The sequence below is a fragment of the Urocitellus parryii genome, chromosome 3, assembly GCF_045843805.1.
Source record: "Urocitellus parryii isolate mUroPar1 chromosome 3, mUroPar1.hap1, whole genome shotgun sequence".
Classification (NCBI taxonomy): domain Eukaryota; kingdom Metazoa; phylum Chordata; class Mammalia; order Rodentia; family Sciuridae; genus Urocitellus; species Urocitellus parryii.
The window spans coordinates 100,585,604-100,606,955 of NC_135533.1; the positions used below are offsets into that span (position 1 = coordinate 100,585,604).

Sequence of the window (21,352 nt, forward strand, 5' to 3'; positions counted from 1 at the left end):
AAAATTACTATGCTGTGCAAGGAAAATACATAAACCAACTCAGATTCTAAACAGCAAAACTAAACAACAGATGTGCAATATAGTAGACCTCCTCATGCACAGTTTTGCTTTCTGTGATTTCATTTACCCACAATCAACTGTGATCAGAAAATATTACATGAAAATCTCCAGAAATCATAATTTATAAGTTTTAAATTACATAATATTCTGAGCAACTCGATGAAATCTTGTTACCAACCCACCCACCCTACTCCATCCCACCTGAGACATGAATCATCCTACTATCCTGCATCTCAGTTTTATATGCTTTTTGCCAATTAATCACTTGGTAGCCATCTTGGTTATCAATTCTACTGTCATGGCATCATAAGTACTTGTGTTCAATAACCCTTATTTTACTTAATAATGGCCCTGAAGCACAAAAGTAGTGATGCTGGCAGTACGGATATGCCAAAAAGACGTTATAAAGTGCTTCCTTTTAGGGGCAAAAAATGCAAGTTCTTGACTTAATAAAGAAAGAAGAAAATTGTACTGAGGTTCTAAGATCAATGTTAAAAATGAATCTTCTATCCATGCAATTGTGAAGAAGCAAAAGGAAACTTGTGCTAGTTTTACTTTCACACTCCAAACTACAAAAGTTATGGCCACAGCATATAAGTACTTAGTTAAGATAGAAAAGGCATTAAATCTGTAGGTGTTTTTAATTGATGGCACTTTATTACATCAGGAAGCACTGAACCTATATAAAGGCTTCAGCAAGAGGTATCCTGAAATGAGTGCTACCAAGTCAATTTACTTCAAGTAAGGGATGGTTACACAGATTCAAGAATAGAATGGGACTTAAAAAATATAAAATATATAAAAATTACTGGAGAAGTTACTGAACAATATGAAGTATATAACAATTACTGGAAAATCTACTTTTGCTGAAGCAGCAGCTGCTACTAGATTTCTAGAAGAGTGGAAGAAGTTGAATATGGAGAAAGCAAGTTTTCAACTACAATAAAACCAAACTCTTCTAGAAGATGCCCAAAAGAACCTACATTCATAAAAGTACAAAGGAGGCAAAAGGGCATAAAACGTGGATGGGCAGATTAACCAGTACTATGAGGCAATGCTGTGGGGCATATGATAAAGCTAGGCATAGTATACGAAGAACCAACACACTCTCAAAAACAAAAACAAAAATTATTTGCCTATGTTCTAGCAACATAATCAGAAAGCGTGGGTGACAGCCATCTTATTTATGGAATGATTCCACCAATATACTTCATCCCAGAAATGAAAAAAAATACTTGGATGAGGAAGAATTGGACTTCAGAGTCCTATTAATACTAGATAATGCACCTGGGCATCCTGAATCTGTTTGCTATGAAAATAAAAATGTGGAGGTCCGAAACAATCTCACACCTTTAGCCCCTTCACCAGGAAATTAATTTGGTTTGTCAAGGCCACATGTAACCCCTGGTATCTGGTCACATATGATGAACAATTGATGCAGACCACAATCTGGACATAATGTACTACTTGAAATCATTCACTACTGCTGGCACAGTAGCATTCATCAAAGCTGTAATGGATACCAGAAACTAAATGCCTTTTGGAAGAACTTATGGAGAGGAGTTGTAAATTATGTTTGAATGCTTCCTGGGGACAGTAGCTGGAGAAATCATTCATGCAGCAAGATAAGTTGATGGAGAAGGATTTGGGTATGTGCTTGATGACAATGTGGAAGAACATATCAAAGGCCTGTAAGAAGTGATAACAAATGAGGAACTGGAAGAGGAAGAATAAGATGTTGAGTCATCTACAGAGGAAAAGGAAAATGAAGGAGAGACATTAAAGGACAAAATTATGGATAACAATCCTCAGATAGAACACATTAAAGTTACCCATATGACTACCAGGATTCCAACCTCTGCAGCAACATTTTGATAAGAATCCAATTACAATGGGTTTCATGAAAAATGTTTAACTATGGAGGATCTTCAACCACTGACATCACCAAAGCTCAATGATCCAGGATCACCCAAAACAGATGACTCTTTTCACGCATTATCAAAAAGTCAGTAGCCAAATGTGGTATCACAACGCTTATGTCATTCACCCCATTCATCTCATCATATAGGCACTATATAATGTCACATCATAACAAGAAGAATGGTGAGTATAGTAAGATATTTTGAAAGAAAGATCATATACATTCTCATAACTTTTATTATCATATATTGTTAAAGTTGTTCTATTTTATTATTATTTTATTATTGTTGTTAATCTTTTACTGTGCCAAGTAGAAATTAAATCTTATCACAGTAATTTATGTATAGTAAAAACAGTGTGTGTGTGTGTGTGTGTGTGTGTGTGTGTGTGGCGGGGGTGGGGGGATTGGTGCTATCACCAGTTTGAGGCGTGACTTAGGAGTCTTGAAATGTATCCCCCAAGGATAAAGGAGAACAGGTAGAACATAAGAACATATCGTTAAAAAAAAACTGATCTCTAATCCATACAGAACTCTCAGAAAAAGTGTAATAACCTAACAAAAATGGGCAGAAGATTCAATTTATTCTAAGAAAAGGCTCAAGTACAAAGATGCTTATTCCTAAAAGAAATAAAAATTTATATTATACCTAGATGCTATTTTTCACCGATTCAACTTTAAAAACCCAGAAGTCTGATAATATTGTCAGCAAATTTGTGAAAAAGCAAGTTTTTTTTGTACACTGTTGGTAGGCATGTAGGTTAGTACAACCCTCATTGAAGGCAATTTTGTAATACCTATAGAAATATATACATGTATTCTAGATGATTAAAGAATATATAAGTATATAAATTTATATGTTCTATAAATATATAGGTATAATTATGTAAATATATAAACATATTTACATATAAATATGTATATGAATATATTCTACATATTTAAAGATACATATATTATATATTCTATATAAAGATATATATCTTTCAATCTAGCAACTGTACTTCATGGAATTTACTCATATGGAGATGCATACATGTAAAATAAAATACATATTTATTGCTTTAGTGTTTATAAAAGACTGGAAGTAACCTAAATATCCATTAGCAGGGGACTTATTTAATAACCAGTCTGGCTGCTTATAGGGGGCAAAAGCAAAGGATGGAAGCCTCAGGTGTGAGGGGTGGCCACCTGAGCCAGGTGACTATGGACAGTGGAGTCCACCAAGCATAGCACTTGGTTAACAGAAGCAGCCAGAGCCACCCTGGTGGGGCCAGGTAGACACTGGGCAGGAACAGTGAGGTCATCTCAAAAACAGAACATATGTGCAAAAAGGGAAAATATGTATTCACACTTGATTAAATATGCATTAAAATATCTGATGAAATATTCCCCAAATCTGTTACATGATGACTTAGGTCAATACAGGGCAGAAAAAGCACAGAGCCAGGACAGTAACTTTTCATTGGCCATGTTATACCTGTGAACATACAAATGTGTCATGCATTCAAAAATTAGGGAGATTTAAAAATAAAGTAGATAAATGTAGTCTATTAGCCTTTTCTGTTATGGAAGTTTCCTATAATAAAAAGTCTTCCTACAGTGTTTTCCAAATAAGTTCTAAGAAGAGAATGCCATATGTTATGTATGTTATGGAGCTTTCAGCACAAATTCCAGTATCAGCATCAAAGCTCAGGAAATGCTACCACAGGTCTAAACCTGAAGACTGGTAAAAGACATATAAACCATGTCCAGGGGCTCTGGAAGGTTCTTGGGATGAAGACAGAGGTGGTATGGGCATACAATAGGGTGATGAGCACCCACCTGTATCTTTGAGAATGAGGACATTTCAGGAAGAAACAGATTTCCTTATCATTCAACAATATCTAATAATGATTGTGTTTACAACAATTTCTCAGCATTTTCCATGCAAAACAGTCAATAAAACAGGGTGGGGTGGGAGCTTGAGTTCTGGTCTCCATTCTATTGCCATTTCACCAGGAGAATTTTCTCAACTGCAAAATGAGAGGTTAAACAAAAATCTCCACAGTTCAATTTTCAAAAGCATTTAAATTTTATGATTCAATTAAATGCCAGGTTTATAACCACCCTGGTCAGATAAGCAATCACATTAATATCTGTCATCAACTCAGAGTTCCTTGTCCCTATTCTGAAGATACACTGAGGAAAGGGAGGGAAAGAAGTCAGCAGCTTTTCCTGAACAGCAGAAAGTGGATTATGCAAAGAACATGGTGAAAAAAATGACTAAACCACATTCTACTGAGGCAGGAGATTAAAAGCTTCATACTGAGGTTGGGGGTATAGCTCAGCTGGTAGAGTGCTTGCCTTGCATGCACAAGGCCCTGGGTTCAATCCCCAAGACAAAAAAAAAAAAAAAAAAAAAAGCTTCATACTGGGAAACTGTTCTTTCAATTTGCCAGTGAAGTGATTTTTTTTAAAATGCTATATGTAAAATAAGAAATTTTCTATTTTTCCTCTGAAAAAACTTGTAAGTTGCATTGGTGAGTTTCACAAATACCCCAATACTAATGCCTTGTGCACATAATCTCATTTGTTTCCCATGACCCTTGAGAAGCAAATGTGTCCTTGCCACCATACCAATTTCTGCAGAAAAGAGATCAATGTGAAAAAACTTTAGAAAGGAAAAGCTCTGCTGATGTCTGCAAGGCATCAAACTACAGCTGGAGGATAGAGGACCTGGACTCTGCTGCAATGCTCCATCCAGTAACACCCTGAGACTCACACCCTGCCCAGACCCAACACAAACAGAGCTGCCCACATAAGGCCTTTCCATCACCAACAGAACCAATTCTGACTCAATCTGTCGAGGTGCTACAATCGTGGCTACCATCATGATTATATCTGATAGGTGCTAAAGACAAAAACCAAAAATAAACACTGCTGACAGGCAGCTGTGACAGGTACGGTTAGGAAGCAACTGGAAAGGAGCCAGTCTAAAAAGAAAGTGCAACTCTAAGGAAAAGCCCTTAGACTAGTGAAACCCAATGAAATGAACTTACTCCAAAGTTTTAAATTAAACATGACTAAAACTCTCAGATCACTAAATGAGAAGCCAAAATTTTAAAGAGATGTTTACAGTATTGTAAAAATGACATGGAAAAAATGTTATTGATAAAAGAAAAATTTCTACTATGTAGGCCATGAAGGTTTTCACAAGTAGGTTACAAGTGCAAATTACATCAGTGAGTTTCACAAATACCCTAATACTAAATAAGTCAGTGGCTGATGCAAAAAGCCCCTTCCTTCCACCTTTCCATCCAGTGTGATAAGGAAATGCTCAGAGACTTCTATGTATAGGAGGGAGCCATAGGAGGAAGCACTGGCTTCTGACAGCTGAGACCTGCACATACTGCTCACCATCTTCAGTAAGTGTGCAGTGGGCCAGAAAGTAGGATAGGAAGAGTCACAGAGATGGGCACTCCATTAGTTCTGGATACACATACAAACTACCCATTTTATGTTCTGTATCATGCTGCTACCTGGAATTGCCTTGCTCATTATGTGCTGACTCTTACTACCCATGCAATAAAAGGGATATATACTTTGGACTGCAGTCTGGGGTCTGTCTTGGTAATCACCAAATAGCTCATGTGCTCAGAAAACATCCACTGCAGAATGAGCCAGATCTAGGGTTACAATTGTTAAACGCAGGGCTGTGCCAGGAGCATTGGTGCATGCCTGTAATCCCATGGGTTTGGAAGGCTGAGGTAGGAGGATCACAGTTTCAAAGCCAGCCTCAGCAACTTAGTAAGGTTATAAGCAATTTAGCAAGAGCCTATCTTTAATTAAAATATAAAAAAAGGGCTGGGAATATGGCTCAGTGGTTAAGCACCTCTGGGTTCAATTCCCAGTACCAAAAACATAAATAAATAAACAAATAAACAAACAAACCACCCTGAAATTGTGGTTTAAAAATTTTTAAAAAAAGATTATAAACTCATTTACTTTAAAAAAAAAAACAGGACCAATTAATCTAGAAGTCATAACAAAAGCATTTCAGAGAAAATAAATCTAAATCTGAGGCAGGACAGTTTGTCATTTTGCAATATATACAGGGCAAGACTCTTATAACTTGGTGCTCACAGAGTAGGAGTCACAGCTCCAACCTCCAGTTCGTGGGCTAGCACGGTTTCTGAGGAAGGAATGGCAAGATTAGTCAGCTAACCTGGGTCTATTGAGTCCAGGAAAAAAAAAAAAAAAAAAAAAAAAAACCTAGTTTGAGGACAGACCTATTTTCTACCCTTTCAGAGAAAGCCCCAAAAGTCAGATTAAAGCCCAGAAAACTATATAACTATATATATATATATATATATATATATATATATATATATATATATATTCCAAAGTGAATAAAGAATAGTAATCAACATTTTTCAGAACTTGGCAAACTTATCAGACAATGAAATGGAAATAACACCCAACCCACTAACACCCCAAGAAAATTCTTCAGAAGGATAGCCAGCACCTGTTCCTGACTTATTCAAACCAGACATGGTGGAGTCATTTGAAGCTGGAATTCTGTGCAGATAATCCCTACTGATCTGATCTGACCTGCATCCTAAAGTTATACTGAACTCTGATTCTAGGGGTCATGAGGTACTGGTAAAAGGTATACTATAATGGGTGGTGAGTGGGGGGCAGTGAGAAAGGAAGAGTTATGCAGAGAACTGCTTCTGCCAAAGCTACACCATCCACAGTTCACTGATTCACAGTTGTGATATCATAAAGGTTCATGGTTCCTATTTTTGCCCTGTTCATGGCAAATAAGCATGCCCTATCTGTCCTGTCACAGAATGAACTACATTCATCCAAAACTGGCTATTTCTCCTTATTAGAAGTCACAGTGGGCCTGCCATAGCCCTATCCAACAGCTCAGGTGCAAGACGTCTGCTTATTCCAAGCAGAGACTGGAATGCTGAGGAGAGCCCTGCAGGAGAGGCATGCAGCAGGAGGGCTGGAGGTTCTTGCTTAAACCCAGCTTGGATTTTACATCTACTTTGAGCCTAGTGATCTGTCACTTTGTAGGATGTGGGGTGCCAGCCAGTCTGACCCCACTGTCAGAGCAGAGAGTACCCCACAAAAATAAATGCAACTCAACTTCCTGTTACACACTCTACAAAATCTCTTCTTCCATAAACTAGCAATGCTGGTTGATTATTTATTTATTCTTTTTTGTTTGTTAGAGTTATTTTTCCTCCAGTACTGAGTATTGAACCTAGGGGCACTCTACCACTGAGCTATGTTCCCACTGTTTTGCTAAGGTGCAGAAGCTGGCCTCAAACTTGTGATCTTTCTGCTTCTGTCTCTTCAGCAGCTGGGATTACAGGTCTGCACCACAACATCAGACAATATTGATTACTTATAAAGTGAGGAGTGTGCCCAGAGAGAAAAGTATAGTTTAGAGCAGGCACACTTAAACCAAACCACAGCTCTGCTCTTTATACATCTATTCATGATGAATAAAAGCATAATTTTATAGTATAGCACCCCACACCCTACAAACTATACTTTTATTCATCTACTAATTCACCCAAACCTGTATCCAGAATGCTCCCTATTCTAGGCTAAACAAGGGCAGAAACACATGTCTGTAAGTTAATAACTTTTCTCAGTTTCAATATCTCATCTATAAAACAATAATACTTTGCTGGTTGCAGGTTCTTAGGAAGACTGAAGTAAGGACACAGTTCTGACACACAAATCAAGTCTGTTATACTGTGGATTGGAATTATGTAATGTCACATTTGGCATTATTACCTGGGTTTTTTTAAAGTGATGCCTACCTATTTACAACAACCTATAACAATATTCCTATCATAGTTTCCTGATGAAACATTTTTCTCCCTCTGAAAGATTAAATTCTACTCACTCTGGCTCACTAGATAAAGGTTTTAGAAATCAACTCAAGATGTGCATGTTACAGATACAACTGACACACCTTCTGTCCCATGAAAAAGCCCACAGGGACTGCAACTCAGTTACTGTGACCTCAGATTCTTCAATTTGCTTCCAGATTAGGCAGGGCTTCAAAGGGGTTTAACCATGACCTGACATGGTTTAAAGGAGGGTGTAGGGAGAGTCCACATTAAAAAAACAGAAGCAGTTAGTGCTTGTCAAGAGGAAAGAAAAAGATCATAGTGTGGCACTTATACCTGAATAAGTGGGAAGAGTTTCCCAAGAGCACTGGTGATGATAGGCCAGGCCACGAAGCCCAATCAGTGATGGGCTGCATCCAACAACACCAGAGCACTGGCCCTGGCAGGGACAGGATGCTCTTTAGGGAACCTAAACCAACTTTGGAAAGGAGACTTGGGGTCAGGGAAGCCTGCCCTCAGTGCTCATATGTCACCTATGTGAAACAAGCAATAATAAACAGATATCAGAAGAAGGAGATAGGGATGCTGAGGCCCACTGGGCCTGTCCCTCCTTCCTGGTACAGCCATCTTGCTGCCCCGGGAGGACTGCAATGTCTAGGATACACATACTTGGTCTCTCCTTCTTCCTCCTCCTGCCCAGTGATCGCATTACAAATATTTTATCTACATGGCACATAGTTCACCATACATGGAGGGGTGTTACCCACTGGTCATTTCTCTAATGTGAGTTTGCTAGGCCCTAGACTGGTGAATTTGGGAAACCCACAAGACATCCACTATGCAGCCACCTGAGTCCTCGTTATGAGTTCAGCCAACTGGACTTTTCCTGGGCACACTGAGGCAGACTTGATCTTTAAAGGAAATGTAGAATTCACCAAAGTAATGTTTGGGTATACTTTTGAAAAGTGAGGGGCTAGTGTTGTGGCTGGCTCAGTGGTGGAGTATTTGCCTGGCATGTGTGAGACCTTGGGTTCAACACCCAGCACTGCATATAAATAGATAGATAGATAGATAGATAGAGATACATAAATAAATAAATAAATGGTCAATTGACAACTAAAAAAAATTAGAAAAAAAATTTAAAAAAAAATATTAGAAAAAAAAGTAAGAGGGCTGGGGATGTGGCTCAAGCGGTAGCGTGCTTGCCTGGCATGCATGCAGCCCGGGTTCAATCCTCAGCATCACATACAAACAAAGATGTTGTGTCCGCCGAAAACTAAAAAATAAATATTAAAATTCTCTCTCTCTCTCTCTCTCTCTCTCTCTCTCTCTCTCTCTCTCTTAAAAAAAAAAAAAAGTAAGAAGCTGACCATCTTCAATGGGACCCTGAGAATGCCTATGACTTTATTAAGTCAGCTGAGGAAATCAAATATATGAAGTTCCCTCTTGGGGTTGATGCTGCTCAGAATGAGAACTGGATCTGCTGTCCCCAAGAGGAAATTCCTGCAGACAGCTGAAAGAACCTCACTGGTCGAAGGAGGCTTGAGGCAGGAGTAGGAATGTGCCTCATGTTCTGAAGCTGATCCTAATCCTCCTGCAACAATGCTGAGTCCCTCCAGAGACGCCTCAGACTGGCTGAGCCACTCCCTTGCCCCAGCTATTACCTGCTTCCCCTTTACCACATGCTTGGGCACCGGCACCCTGACCTCCAGGTCAGTGTAGTCCTGCGACCAGGTGTAATTCTCACGTACAGCACCGTTGTAACTGTCAGGGTTTTTCTGGAACTGCTCTTGAATCCTAAGAAAGAATAAGAAAGAAGAGATGCAGCCAGGTAGACATGAGCAGCAGGCCCTGCAGGCAGCCTGGCATATTCCACTCTAACATCCTGAGAAGTAACAGACCCAAGTTTCATGTCAAGCTCATTTGCTTTTGCACCTGCAACCCCCTCTATTTTGGGAGGATTTCCTTTCTGATCCTGACAAGAGAAAAGCTACAGAAAAGAAACCCATATGTGAATCCTCACATTTAGGAAAGCAACTATGACCACCATCAAAGCACAGCCGGGTCCTGCCAGCTGCCACAGTACTCAGAACTAGGCCTGCCAACTAGTCAGATATGCTCTCATTAACAAAATCCTTGCTCACGAAAGCTTGGTTTTTCTTTCCTTTTCTTTTTTGGACTAGGAATTGAACCCAGGAACACTTCATCACTGAGTTACATTCCCAGTCATTTTTATTTTTTATTTTAAGACACAACCTCACTAAGTTGCTTAGGGCCTCACTAAGTTGATGAGGCTGGCCTCGGATTTGCAATCCACCTGAATCACTGGTATTACAGGCAAGCACCACTGCCCCCAGTGGTGCTTGATTTCTTATACACTGCTTGGCAGGGCCTATCTTTTTAAAAAGGCAAAACAATTTAATTCTGCAACTATCAGACTTCAATCTTTATCTGACACTGAGTCTCTATTTTCTCTAGTAAGTCAAAGCCAAAGGACTGCATTATGCTGTTGCATCATTAATAAGACATAAGCAACATATTTACTAAGATGGCCTAAAAAACCCAGTCAACCAAATCCCTTTGAATATCTGTTACAAACAACATGCAAACATGCCTAGCCAAGAAGCTGATGTTGAAAATATCTGTCATAAAATTTAACAATGTTAGTCATATACATACTTAATTAAAATGAGGTTAGATTCACAATTCCACTTACTCATTTGAGGATCTAAGTCACAGACAAAAGCCTTATAACAGAAGAGGCAGCCAGACACTGAACATCCTGAAGTGAGTATACTCAGTCACCTTCTCCAGGGCCTGCTCAGAGAACAGCAGATGAAATCTGGTAGAGAGCCCCATAGACCCAAAAACAACAGGTACATTTCCTTTCAATCATGTGGGAAAACAAAATTTCATTTGTTTATATCTGTGTTGATGGAGACATAAAACAAGGGTCAGGAAGGGATGGTAAAAGAGGATATCCTTTTTCTGGCTAAAGTTTTGAGATAATAATATATTTGCCCACTTTGGGTGTGCCTATCTCTATACATGCATGAGGCTGGGCCTTCAATCCAGCCCAAGTTCTCTGAGCTGGTTAATGATGGCTGTTAAAGGTTGAATTGTATCCTCCCAAATGATATGTCAGAGTCTTAACCCTCAAGAGCTAAAAATGTAATCTATTTGGAAAGAGGATCTTTATAGATGTGATCTGGTTACAATGAGGGCATTAGAGCGGGCCTTAACCCACTATGACTGGTGTTCTCAAAGGGGAAACATACCCAGAGAAGAAGGCTATGTGAAGAGAGGCAGAGATTGAAGTGATGAGGCTACAAACCAAGGAACAACAAGGACTGTTGGCCACAGTCAGAAGCTGGAAGAGGCTGGAAGATCCTCTCCTATAGCCTTCTCAGAAATTTGAGGCCAATCACCCTAATCTCTGATTCCTGCCTCAGAACCATGATAGAATCAATGTCATTTAAGCTGCCTTTCTGTGGCACTTTGTTGTGGCAGCCCAAACAACCACAGTAGCTAATGGAATTGTTTTCAGAGATGAAACTCAAAATTCAGAACTGAATATTAGCAGGACCAATAAGTATGGATGCCAGCCTGAAACTACCCACAGGGACAGTAATGTACTGCATGGAGATGACACACAGGAACCAAGAAACACAGAGCATGTTTGCCTCCATGATTTGAGAAAACAGGGTGGAGTGAAGGTAGCAAACGAAAGATAATGTATATGCAATCAATAAACTGTTTTCAAAGACTAGTTAGACTATTTAAAGAACGCTTTCAACATACTATAAAAATGGAAAAAGAGATCTGTAACTTTTATGTATGGTATAGCCTCAACTTCTAAGAAGAAGAAATTATATATGTGCATATACATATAAAAAAACTGAAAGGAAGCAGGTTAAATCTCTGTTGTTAGCTCTGGTAGTAGATTAACAAAGAATCTGACCTTCTTCTTTGTACCTTTAGGTATTATTTCAAATTCCCTATAATATGCAGACATTTTAACCAACAAGAAAAAAATAATTATCTTCTGAAAAGTGTCAACAGGAGGCAGTGATGTTCCCTATGGACCTGATACCCAGTGCCCTCCTGAATCAATCCCAGAGTCCCTTGAATCAGGATGAGGAGGAGCAGGGATAGCCAGAGAGACTTGCCTAGCTACCAGTGTCCACAGGACCCTCCCATGTGAGCTCCAACTGAATTAAGCTCCCATCTAATATGGACACACATGAACATCAATGAATGTCTCTCCAAAATAATAAAAGGCAGCAGCAACACCCTCTAAAGCTGGGAACTGGGAGGAAATAGATGTCCTTCACGATAGCCTACATCTATGTTACCTTGTGAAATTAATCAAAATTATGAAAACATAAATAAAATATCCACACACACAAAATGAAAGCCAACATGGCCTTAGCATTTGACAGAGATGAGAGAATAAACATAAAGACTCCTCAAAAGTGGAGAGAAGGGGCTGAGGATGAAGCTCAGCAATATAGTACTTCCCTGTCACATATAAGGCCCTGGGTTTGATCCCTAGTACCTTCAAAAGAAAGGGCAGAGGATGGGGGAAGATGGTCCTCTAGAAAGGAGAAAATGTAACAGGGAGGGGCTGTGGACAGCTGTTCTAACACAGTGGACACTCACTCCACCAGCAGTGACATGGGCTCTGCTCCTCTAAGGACAAAGGGTTGCCAGTCTCAGCCTGGTGAGTATCTGCCAGACTGATCCCATGCCCTGCTCCCAAAGCTCTATACTCCTGGAGAGAGCTCTGGTAATGCATGACCCACCTGACCCATCCTCCCTCCGAATCCTCAGTTCCCTTTGCATGGTCCTGCAGCTTCCTTCCAAAGGAGACAAGAGAATCACTCCTTTTAAAACAGCCCTAGCAAGTTGTTGGGTGCTGTTTTTAGCACTCTGAATCCACATTCTCTTTAAATAAAGCTGATTATTTCCAGCCAACAGTATGTAAAAATAAGCGCCCTGTCAAGTGCAGGTGGCTCTGGGCCCCACCAAGTGAGAGTCCGCTGGCCACCCCTGCAGCTGTGGGCCTAGGAGGCGGGTACGAGAATGCACCAATGCTTAAGCACCAAAGGTGGGAGTAAGACAGTGAGTCAGCAGCCAGGCTGCAGATTATGGAGCAGGTCTCAATGAGGCTCCCACTACTGATGAGCTGGGACAACAAGATTTTTAACGTCTTAACAGAAAAATGCAGAACCGACCCCGCAACCAGCACTATGGCCACAGATCCTGTCTCTGACTGCCAGACCCTTCCAGGCAGAAAGTCCTTCCCAGCAGGCCAGGGCATTTCTGCATTGGGGTGAACCTGCACAGGTGGGTACAGGCAACACTGTAGCCAGGAGTTGCTGTCATGCCAGCATGTCGGAACAGGACTCGTGCTTGGATTGGGAACCATCCCACCCAGTCAGCCTATCCCAGTACTACCAATGGGAACAAAAAGTCCTCTCTCTTTCCATTTGTTTTTAAAAGCCTAAGGATCACAAAAAAATTCTGGATTTAGAACACCAAGTACCATTTAGTGCCAAGTACAAAAAATGATGAGCAAAAAGAAGCCAAACCCTCACCTAAAGATATTTGTCAAGAAAGATGGAGCCCTAAACTAGCAATGGATTTATAACTCAATGGGGCCATAAGTGCTGCCTTCAAGTTCACATTAGGCATTGATTATTTGATAGAAGGAACCAGGGGTTGGCTCTCCCAAGTTATGGTCAAAGTGAAGATGTCAGTAGCAGAAAATTGGGCCTGACACCTTCCCATCCCAGAGCACAGTGTTGTTGCCCATCTCCTACCCTCCAAAAAGCAGTTCCTTCATGTCTTGTAATCAATTCTATCCACACTTTAAACATTCATACTCACCCTGCGTGTGATACAAAGACCACAACCACTTTGTCAATTATAACATCCTATTATCCTTATTGCCCTGAGTCACCCCAGCTTTGACTACTCACATCACACCTCACCACCCACCTGAACTCCACTGCCCCTGCACTTTCAGGAGAAGCACTACAATATGTATGTGCTCTGAAATTTTGTGTCCCCTCAAAATTCACACTGAACCCCAATCTCAAAGTGATGTCTGTAGGAGAGGAGGTATGGAGGTGATTAGTCATTGGAGATGGGCTCTCATGAGTGAGATTATGTCCTTATTAAGACACCTCAAAGGGATCCCTTCCTCCTTCCACCATGTGAAGGAAGATACATAAAAGGCACCATCTACTTAAAAAAGATAGTGGAATGATATGGACATCATTTCCCTAAGTACATGTATAAAGACACGAATAGTTTAAATATACTTTGTATACAACCAGAGAGATGAAAAATGTGCTCTGTATGTAATATGAATTGTAATGCATTCCACTGTCATATGTAACAAATTAAAATTAAAAAATAAAATTTAAAAAAAGACACCATCTATTGAGCAGCATGCTCTGAATAGACACTGCATCTGCCAGCAACTTGATCTTGAACTTTCAGCCACCAAAACTGTGAGAAATAACTGTCTGTTGTTTATAAGCCACCCAGTCTATGGAATATTTTTACAGACTCCCCAGCAGACTGACAGTGTATGTCTAAATGTGGTATGTGCACATGTGAGTGTGCTGTGTGCATACAAATTATACATGTGTGGTGTGCATGCCTGCAGCAGGTGCATGCCATGGGTACAAGGCAGTCAGTAGAGAGAATGGATCATTCTCTCCATTCACTTTCTCCACCTCTCTCACACAATTCCTTCTCTTCTCACTGACCCTACATGTCCCAATGTGAGTTACATCCATGGCCTTTCTTGGCCTCTTCTTCTACCACTGTGACCATGTGGTCTTCAACAACCTTCTATGGTTCCCCATAGGCCTGGAGACAAAGTCTAATACCTCAGCAAGGCCCTAAAGATACAGTTTTAGTTGTCATGGTTTCTCCTCCTCCCCCCAATTTTTTCTCTGCTCCTACAAAGGAATCCTCCTCCACGCTCTGTCAACCTCTTCCTGCCTATGCTTAGTCTCAACCAAAGATTTAACAAAATCTTTTCCACCTGGTGAAAATATAATGACTTTTCTTCCGGGATTCTTCATTTCTGAAGTATTATAAAGAAGGCCCACCCTATGGCCCACTGCCCTGCTCCTGAAGCCTCCTACTTGTCACCTGCCTGGCCTATGTCCTGTTTTTTTTTTTTTTTTTTTTGGTCTCACCTTCCTGGAGTGTCCACTCCACATATTCATCCTTGTGTGCTACTCTCAATCCCCTAACATGACACATGATGTTTATACTCTGGCCCTGGCCTCCCAGTTGCCATGCATACCCCAGTCCTAGCAACACAGATGCAGCCTAGGACACAGCCTATACTTATATACCTTCAACTTTCTCTCTTACAAAGGGATGGGGTCAGACTGGGTCATCCCTCCAGGCTTCCCATCCAGATGAGCAATTCAAACCAAGCAGCCCTCCTGCAACTCTTCCAGGTCAGCTCTCTGCTGGGCAGCATCTCTACCTCCTGCTTGGATCTTCCTCCCCTTCTTTACAAGCTCCTTTCATTGCTACACATGCTTTACTTCTAAGTTCATGCTTCTGCATTAACAGTGATGTGACCCCTCAAGAGGCCAAAGCTGTGGACACCATGTCACCTCAGCCAACTACACGCCAGGCGCTACCGCTACTGCTACTGCTACTGCTGGTGCTACTGCGGCAACCACCACAGACCAAGGACTCTGGTCTCAAAATGTCCTACAATTCAAAGTCTCCAAGCCAGTCCAGTCCCTGAGCAGTCAAGGGCTTTCCCTAAATATTGTATTTCACATGCCTAGTGTGTCTGTGGGATTCAAACCCTGGTCAAGCTTGGCATTTCTGTGCAAAAACAGGTTATCTTGAGTGGGTCACTGGGTCTCTCTATGCTTTGGTCCCCTGATCTATAAAATGAAAACACTAACAGTATCTGTCTCAAAGGTTGGTGGGAGGAATAAATGAGATAAATCATGTAAAATGGCTAAAATTGGGTCTCATGACACTATTCTTATTATTGCCTATTAGAGAGCCTCTGGCTATGGACAGAAGACTCACAAGGCAATTTGTATGAATAAGGGATGACTCCTGACCCTCTCAGACATTTTGAGAGATATGTTATGCATTGTGCCCAATAATTCACGCTCTTACCCTTGAGCCTCTTTTTCTAAGAATTTAACATCATTAACATTTTTTACACTTGATATCACCAGTTTAGCATCTACCATGATTAGTTTTCCAAGGACAGTAGCTGACCTACTTCAAAGATGATGGTAATCCACCAAGAGGGGTCCGTGTTCCTCTAGAGGTAGCCACAATGCACAGGGAGAGCCTGAGCTGCATATCCTCCCAGCAAGCAAGGAAATCTCAAAGATCTGAAGCATCGTGTTGGAAGGATACATGAGCCAATTTCAAGGGGCTTCCACCAGGATATAATCCGTACATCAAAAACCATAAAAAGTCAAGAGTGGACTGAATCACAAAGTACATTTTAAGTCCATGAGTTTATAAAACAAAAATCCAAGGGACAGCTTTGGCAAGAGTAGATTTTTTTCCAAAAATTCATTAGTAAACTGATAGGAACCATAATTCTACAAGAGTCAAGGTCTTAAATGAGAATTCTAAATAATAAATGAAGAAGGTAAAACAGAATGAGAAAAATTACAATCTTGTGATACACGATAAAAACAATGAGTTGGCAACATTCCTCTACAGCTAAGCGCCAGGTGAAATGCTGATAGGAAACCTGCTGATGGACTGACCCAGAACAACTCAGAATGTCTGTGATGGCCAGATGCCAAACACTAACTGGGAGATATTCTGCCTCTAAACATGGGCCTAAAATCTATTTAAACCTAAAGGCTTAACCACCAACTGATAGGAAAGATGAGGGGAAGAAAAACATGGTCACCAAAACCACAAACACAACAACCAATCAACCCAGATTCTGATAAATTATACTAGACAAAGTCACAAGTTGCTTTGAGAAATATGTGGCAAGGGATAAGAGAAGAGAAATTAATCTAAGTTAAGAGTCTTAGAGACCCAGTGACCAACTTCAGTATTTAGAGCTTACTCAGATGCTCATGTGAGGGAGGGAAAAAAAAAAGTATAAAAAGATTATAATTAAAATTAATTAATTAATTAAAAATTAAGATTTTTTTAAAAGAGAGTGAGAGTGAGAGTGAGAGAGAGAGAGAGAGAGAGAGAGAGAGAGATTTTTAATGTTTATTTTTTAGTTTTCGGCGGACAAAACATCTTTGTTTGTATGTGGTGCTGAGGATTGAACCCGGGCCACACGCATGCCAGGCGAGCGCACTATCACTTGAGCCACATCCCCAGCCCACAAAGACATTTTTGAGACAATCAGGAATAAGGGAACACAGACTAGGTATCAGATGACTTTAAGGAATTATAAACTTTTAAGCTATGATAATCACATCAAATTTAAGTTCTTATTTTAAGTACTTATGAGTGAAATTATATGACGTTTGGGATTTGTTCTATCAAAAACAAAACCAACAAATGTCTGGGAGAAGGGAGAAAGATGAAGCAGGAACCATAACATGTTGCTAAGTGATGAAGCAGGTCGAAAGTTTCGTAGGCGTTCGTTAGCTATTCCCTCCTTTTTTGAAAATATGAAGAATTTGTCTTGGCTATACATGTAGGAGTAGAACTGCTGGGTCAGAAGTGTATACCTATCCAACTTTAAGTGATAATACCAGACTGTTTTCCAAGGGACTGCCCTAACTCACCTTCACCTGAAAAGTAATGCTGCAAACCCACAGGAGCCCTGCTTCACACTGTCAGAATTTGTAAATCCTTGCCAATTATAAAATATAAAACAGTATCTCATATAGCCTTCCTTCCTACCCCCCACCCCCAATAATGGAGACTGAACCCAGTGGTGCTCTACCACTTAGCTACATCCCCAATCCTTTTTATTGTTTTTACTTATTTTGAGACAGGGTCTTGCTAAGTTGCCAAGGCTGTCCTCAAACTTGGAATTCTCCTCTCTCAGCCTTCTGAACAGTAGCGGTAGCGGTAACATGTGCCACTTTGCAGCCTTCTGAACAGTAGCAGTAACGTGTGCCTCTAGCCTGGCTCTCAGTATAGTCTTTTTTTTTTTTTTTAATTTTTTTAGTTGTAGATGGACATAATACCTTTATTTTATTTATTTTTATGTGGTGCTGAGGATCAAACCCAGTGCCTCACAAATGCTAGATAAGCACTCTACCACTGAGCCACAATCCCAGCTCCTCAGTATAGTCTTAACTCACTTTTATCTGCTTACTCATGATGCTGCTTCATATGCTTATTGGCTATATCTGTGAAATTCCGTTCATGTCATTTGTGGTTTTACTTGTAATTCCTTTTTTTGTGAGTGCTCTTTATATATTTTGGTAAGAATTCTTCATTGGTTTAATAGTTTGTTAAGACCTTCTCCTGCTTTGCAAGTTGTCATTACACTTTAAGATATCTAAACACGAGCTCTTTGTTTTAATATAATCAAATGCACCAATTTTTTCTTTCACATCAACACTTTCATATCCTCACAACTCCTTCCTTCCTCAAGAACTAAAAGGGAGTTGTACCCATTTTCAACCAATAATATGCTCTCATAATTTTTTCCTTCTCTATTTGTTATGAGTCATTATCCCCTTTTCATTCTACCTTGATTTCTTTTGAATTCCTTTCTTCTCTTGACCAGATTTACCAGAAGTTTGTCTATTTAATATTTGTTTTGTCCAAAGAATCAATTTCTGTCTTTGTTGACCTTCTGTATTGTGCCATGCAGTCTAGCTGAGTAACAAAGAGTCCCCTGCAGCTCCCTTGTCTCTGAATTGCCTCTGCTAGGCTGCTGCACTCTAAACAGGCCCTCAACTCATGTAGGCAACATTCCAGGGTCCAGGGTAACCTTTTGGTCCTATCAAGCCACCTGAGCAGCCAGGAGATTATCTGCTATAGGTCAGTCAGGGAAACTCACACTATCAAAAATTTATTATAGAAAGCATATTTTGAAAATTTGCTTTTAGTTTTATAGTAACTGCTTAAAACCCCAGCCCTATATCTTAGTCTTTAACTCAGTATTCTTTTCTTATTCAAAATCAGAAACATTAATACCAGCTTTACTATTTCAACTCCCAAAAAGCCAAACTGAAAAATAAAGCCAGGGAAAACTACTACCACTCAAGCTTTTGAAACCCCCAGTAGCACAATTTCTCAAAAACATCTTTCTCTGAAGTAGGTAAGGTACAAGTGCCTTTAGCCCAGCATCAGACAGGGGTCAAAGAAGGGAGGCAGGGTAAGGCAGCGCTACAAGAGAATCCAAACACCTTCATGGTCTCAAAGTCTCTAGCTCGGGCAATGGCGCAACTGTTCCCAAAGATCCATCAACTCTATAATGGGATCCATCAATTCAACCACAATTTACAACTCAGACCCATGAATCCCTCCTTCAAATCACAGTTTCACAGATTCTCCTCACCTAGTCCTGATCTAGACCCTCACCCCAACTTTAGTCCCAATCCATACCACTACACCTAGTCCTAATCCAGACCCTACCCTTGGTACAACAAAAGAATTAGAACAATAAGACTATAAATTATAAACTGTTGGAGGATGTATGCCTCAGAACAGTGTTTTGTATAAAATCTCCCTGTGGATTAGAACTGAACAAAATGGAGTGAACACCTGCAGATGCACAGCACAGAGAAAAGAGCAAGCTGTTTTGTGAAACCGCCTGTATGTGTTACCTGGGAGCCTTGTCATATGCATTTCTCACCATGACTGCAGGTTGCAGTCAAAGTCTGAAAGTCACTGGCCGTGAAAACTCATCACACAGCACTGCAGTTTCTCCTGTACCACAGAAGGGGCAAGGAGGACGAAAGGAGGATGTCACATGGTCAGAAAGAGGCTCATATCAGAGACCATCTAGTATCTAGTGAAGAAATGAACAAACAACAATTACAAGCACTGCTCAAAGAGTATTCACCTCAAAAATTCATTTGCAGGAAAATGGATGGAACTGGACTATATCATGTTAAGCAAAACATGCTAGACTCAGAAAATCAAGTGTCATATGTTTGCCTAGCACATGTAAGGCACTGGGTTTAATCCTCAGCACCACATAAAAATAAAACAAAGGTACTGTGTCCACCTACAATTTTTAAAAAAATGAATGGAAGGAAGGGTACAAAACTCTTTCTTACAGAAGAACACCAACCTAAAATGTAGGAAGAATTAGGGAAATAGGAAATCACTGCTTATACTATCGCAGTAATAACACTGAATGAATCTGACAGCAATGGAGTTTAAGGGGAAACAGGGTATTTGCATAACCTTTAAGTATCTACCCAAAGATACTTATCAGTTACCTGGCAGTTTTAACACATGCCCACAAATTCCTTGAAAATTTTCCATCCTCCTAGGAGGTGGATTAACTTCATGCCCTGGCATGAGACTGGACATAATGAATCCAGTGAAGAAAGAAGAAAATAGGAAGGAATACATCAAGTAATGGTGCAAGAACCTGTAGACAGGCCTTGGTCACATGATCCAGGCTACTTTAGAGTACTAACTTGTGTTGACATCATGCACCCTATGTGAGGTGATAAGAGGGGCATGCCCTTCTTCTGTGTAATTAAGACTGGAGTTGGTCAATTAGATATCAGTCCTGGATACTGAGTCACAGTTCCAAGCAGAAAAATTTAGCATCACTTTTAACTCAAGATTACTGTATTTACTCTTTTCCTCCTTTGCCTCCCATATTTCCCCAGTCCACCAATTCTGAAAAGCAAATAGAAGGGCTTTTTCTCTCTGCATAACTCCCCGCTGGCTGCCATTGTTCATGGCACTTGACATAGCAAGTGCTGGCAATGTCTTTCCGTTTGCTTTATCTAGAAGGTGGTTATTTCTGCTCCTGCTGTTTTTGGGGGCGAAATTGTTAGCGATCTTCCAACAGGGCGTTCCATAAATAACCAACTTCTGTTTTCACAATAGTTAGTGTGTGGAGGGTGTTGGTTTCTTTTACTCATAGTAGAGCAATGATGGGTTTTAAGCCTAAATTAACTTCAATATGGAATAGTGAGATGGTCTTTTGTTTCCTGGGGAATATCAAATCCTGGAAGGAATTTCAGTACCTACAGTTACCTAATCTGTAGAGCTTAAAATAAGTTTTACACTGTTCAATTTTGCTTACCACAGCAATAGCACCAATCTATTCTGTCTGAAATATGGGTGCATGAGGCGTGAAAGCAACCTGCCCAAGGCCTTGCCATGCCCCACTTACTCTGCCTAGGCACTTCCTTGGGCTGCACCCATCAATGCCAAAGAGAAACCTCCTCTGCCCATGCTGGGATCCCAGGGTCCCAGGATAGGGTTCTGCAGCCAGTTGGCCCATCAAAGATTGCCCCACCTGCCATCCATAAGCACTAGCCCAATACCTGCCAGGTTCTTGCACTACTGCAGATGCCAGGGGCACATGAGG

The 21,352-nt window shown here is 40.4% G+C and overlaps 1 protein-coding gene across 1 annotated transcript in view; it reads right to left on the reverse strand.

Annotated features, from left to right (window-relative positions):
* Nudcd3 (NudC domain containing 3) overlaps nt 1-21,352 on the reverse strand; it is a 106,852-nt gene that overhangs the window by 28,546 nt on the left and 56,954 nt on the right. Inside the window, exon 3 of the mRNA XM_026399463.2 lies at nt 9,501-9,633. Within this exon, the coding sequence (XP_026255248.1) occupies nt 9,501-9,633 (133 nt within the window). The remainder of the gene's footprint in view (nt 1-9,500; nt 9,634-21,352) is intronic.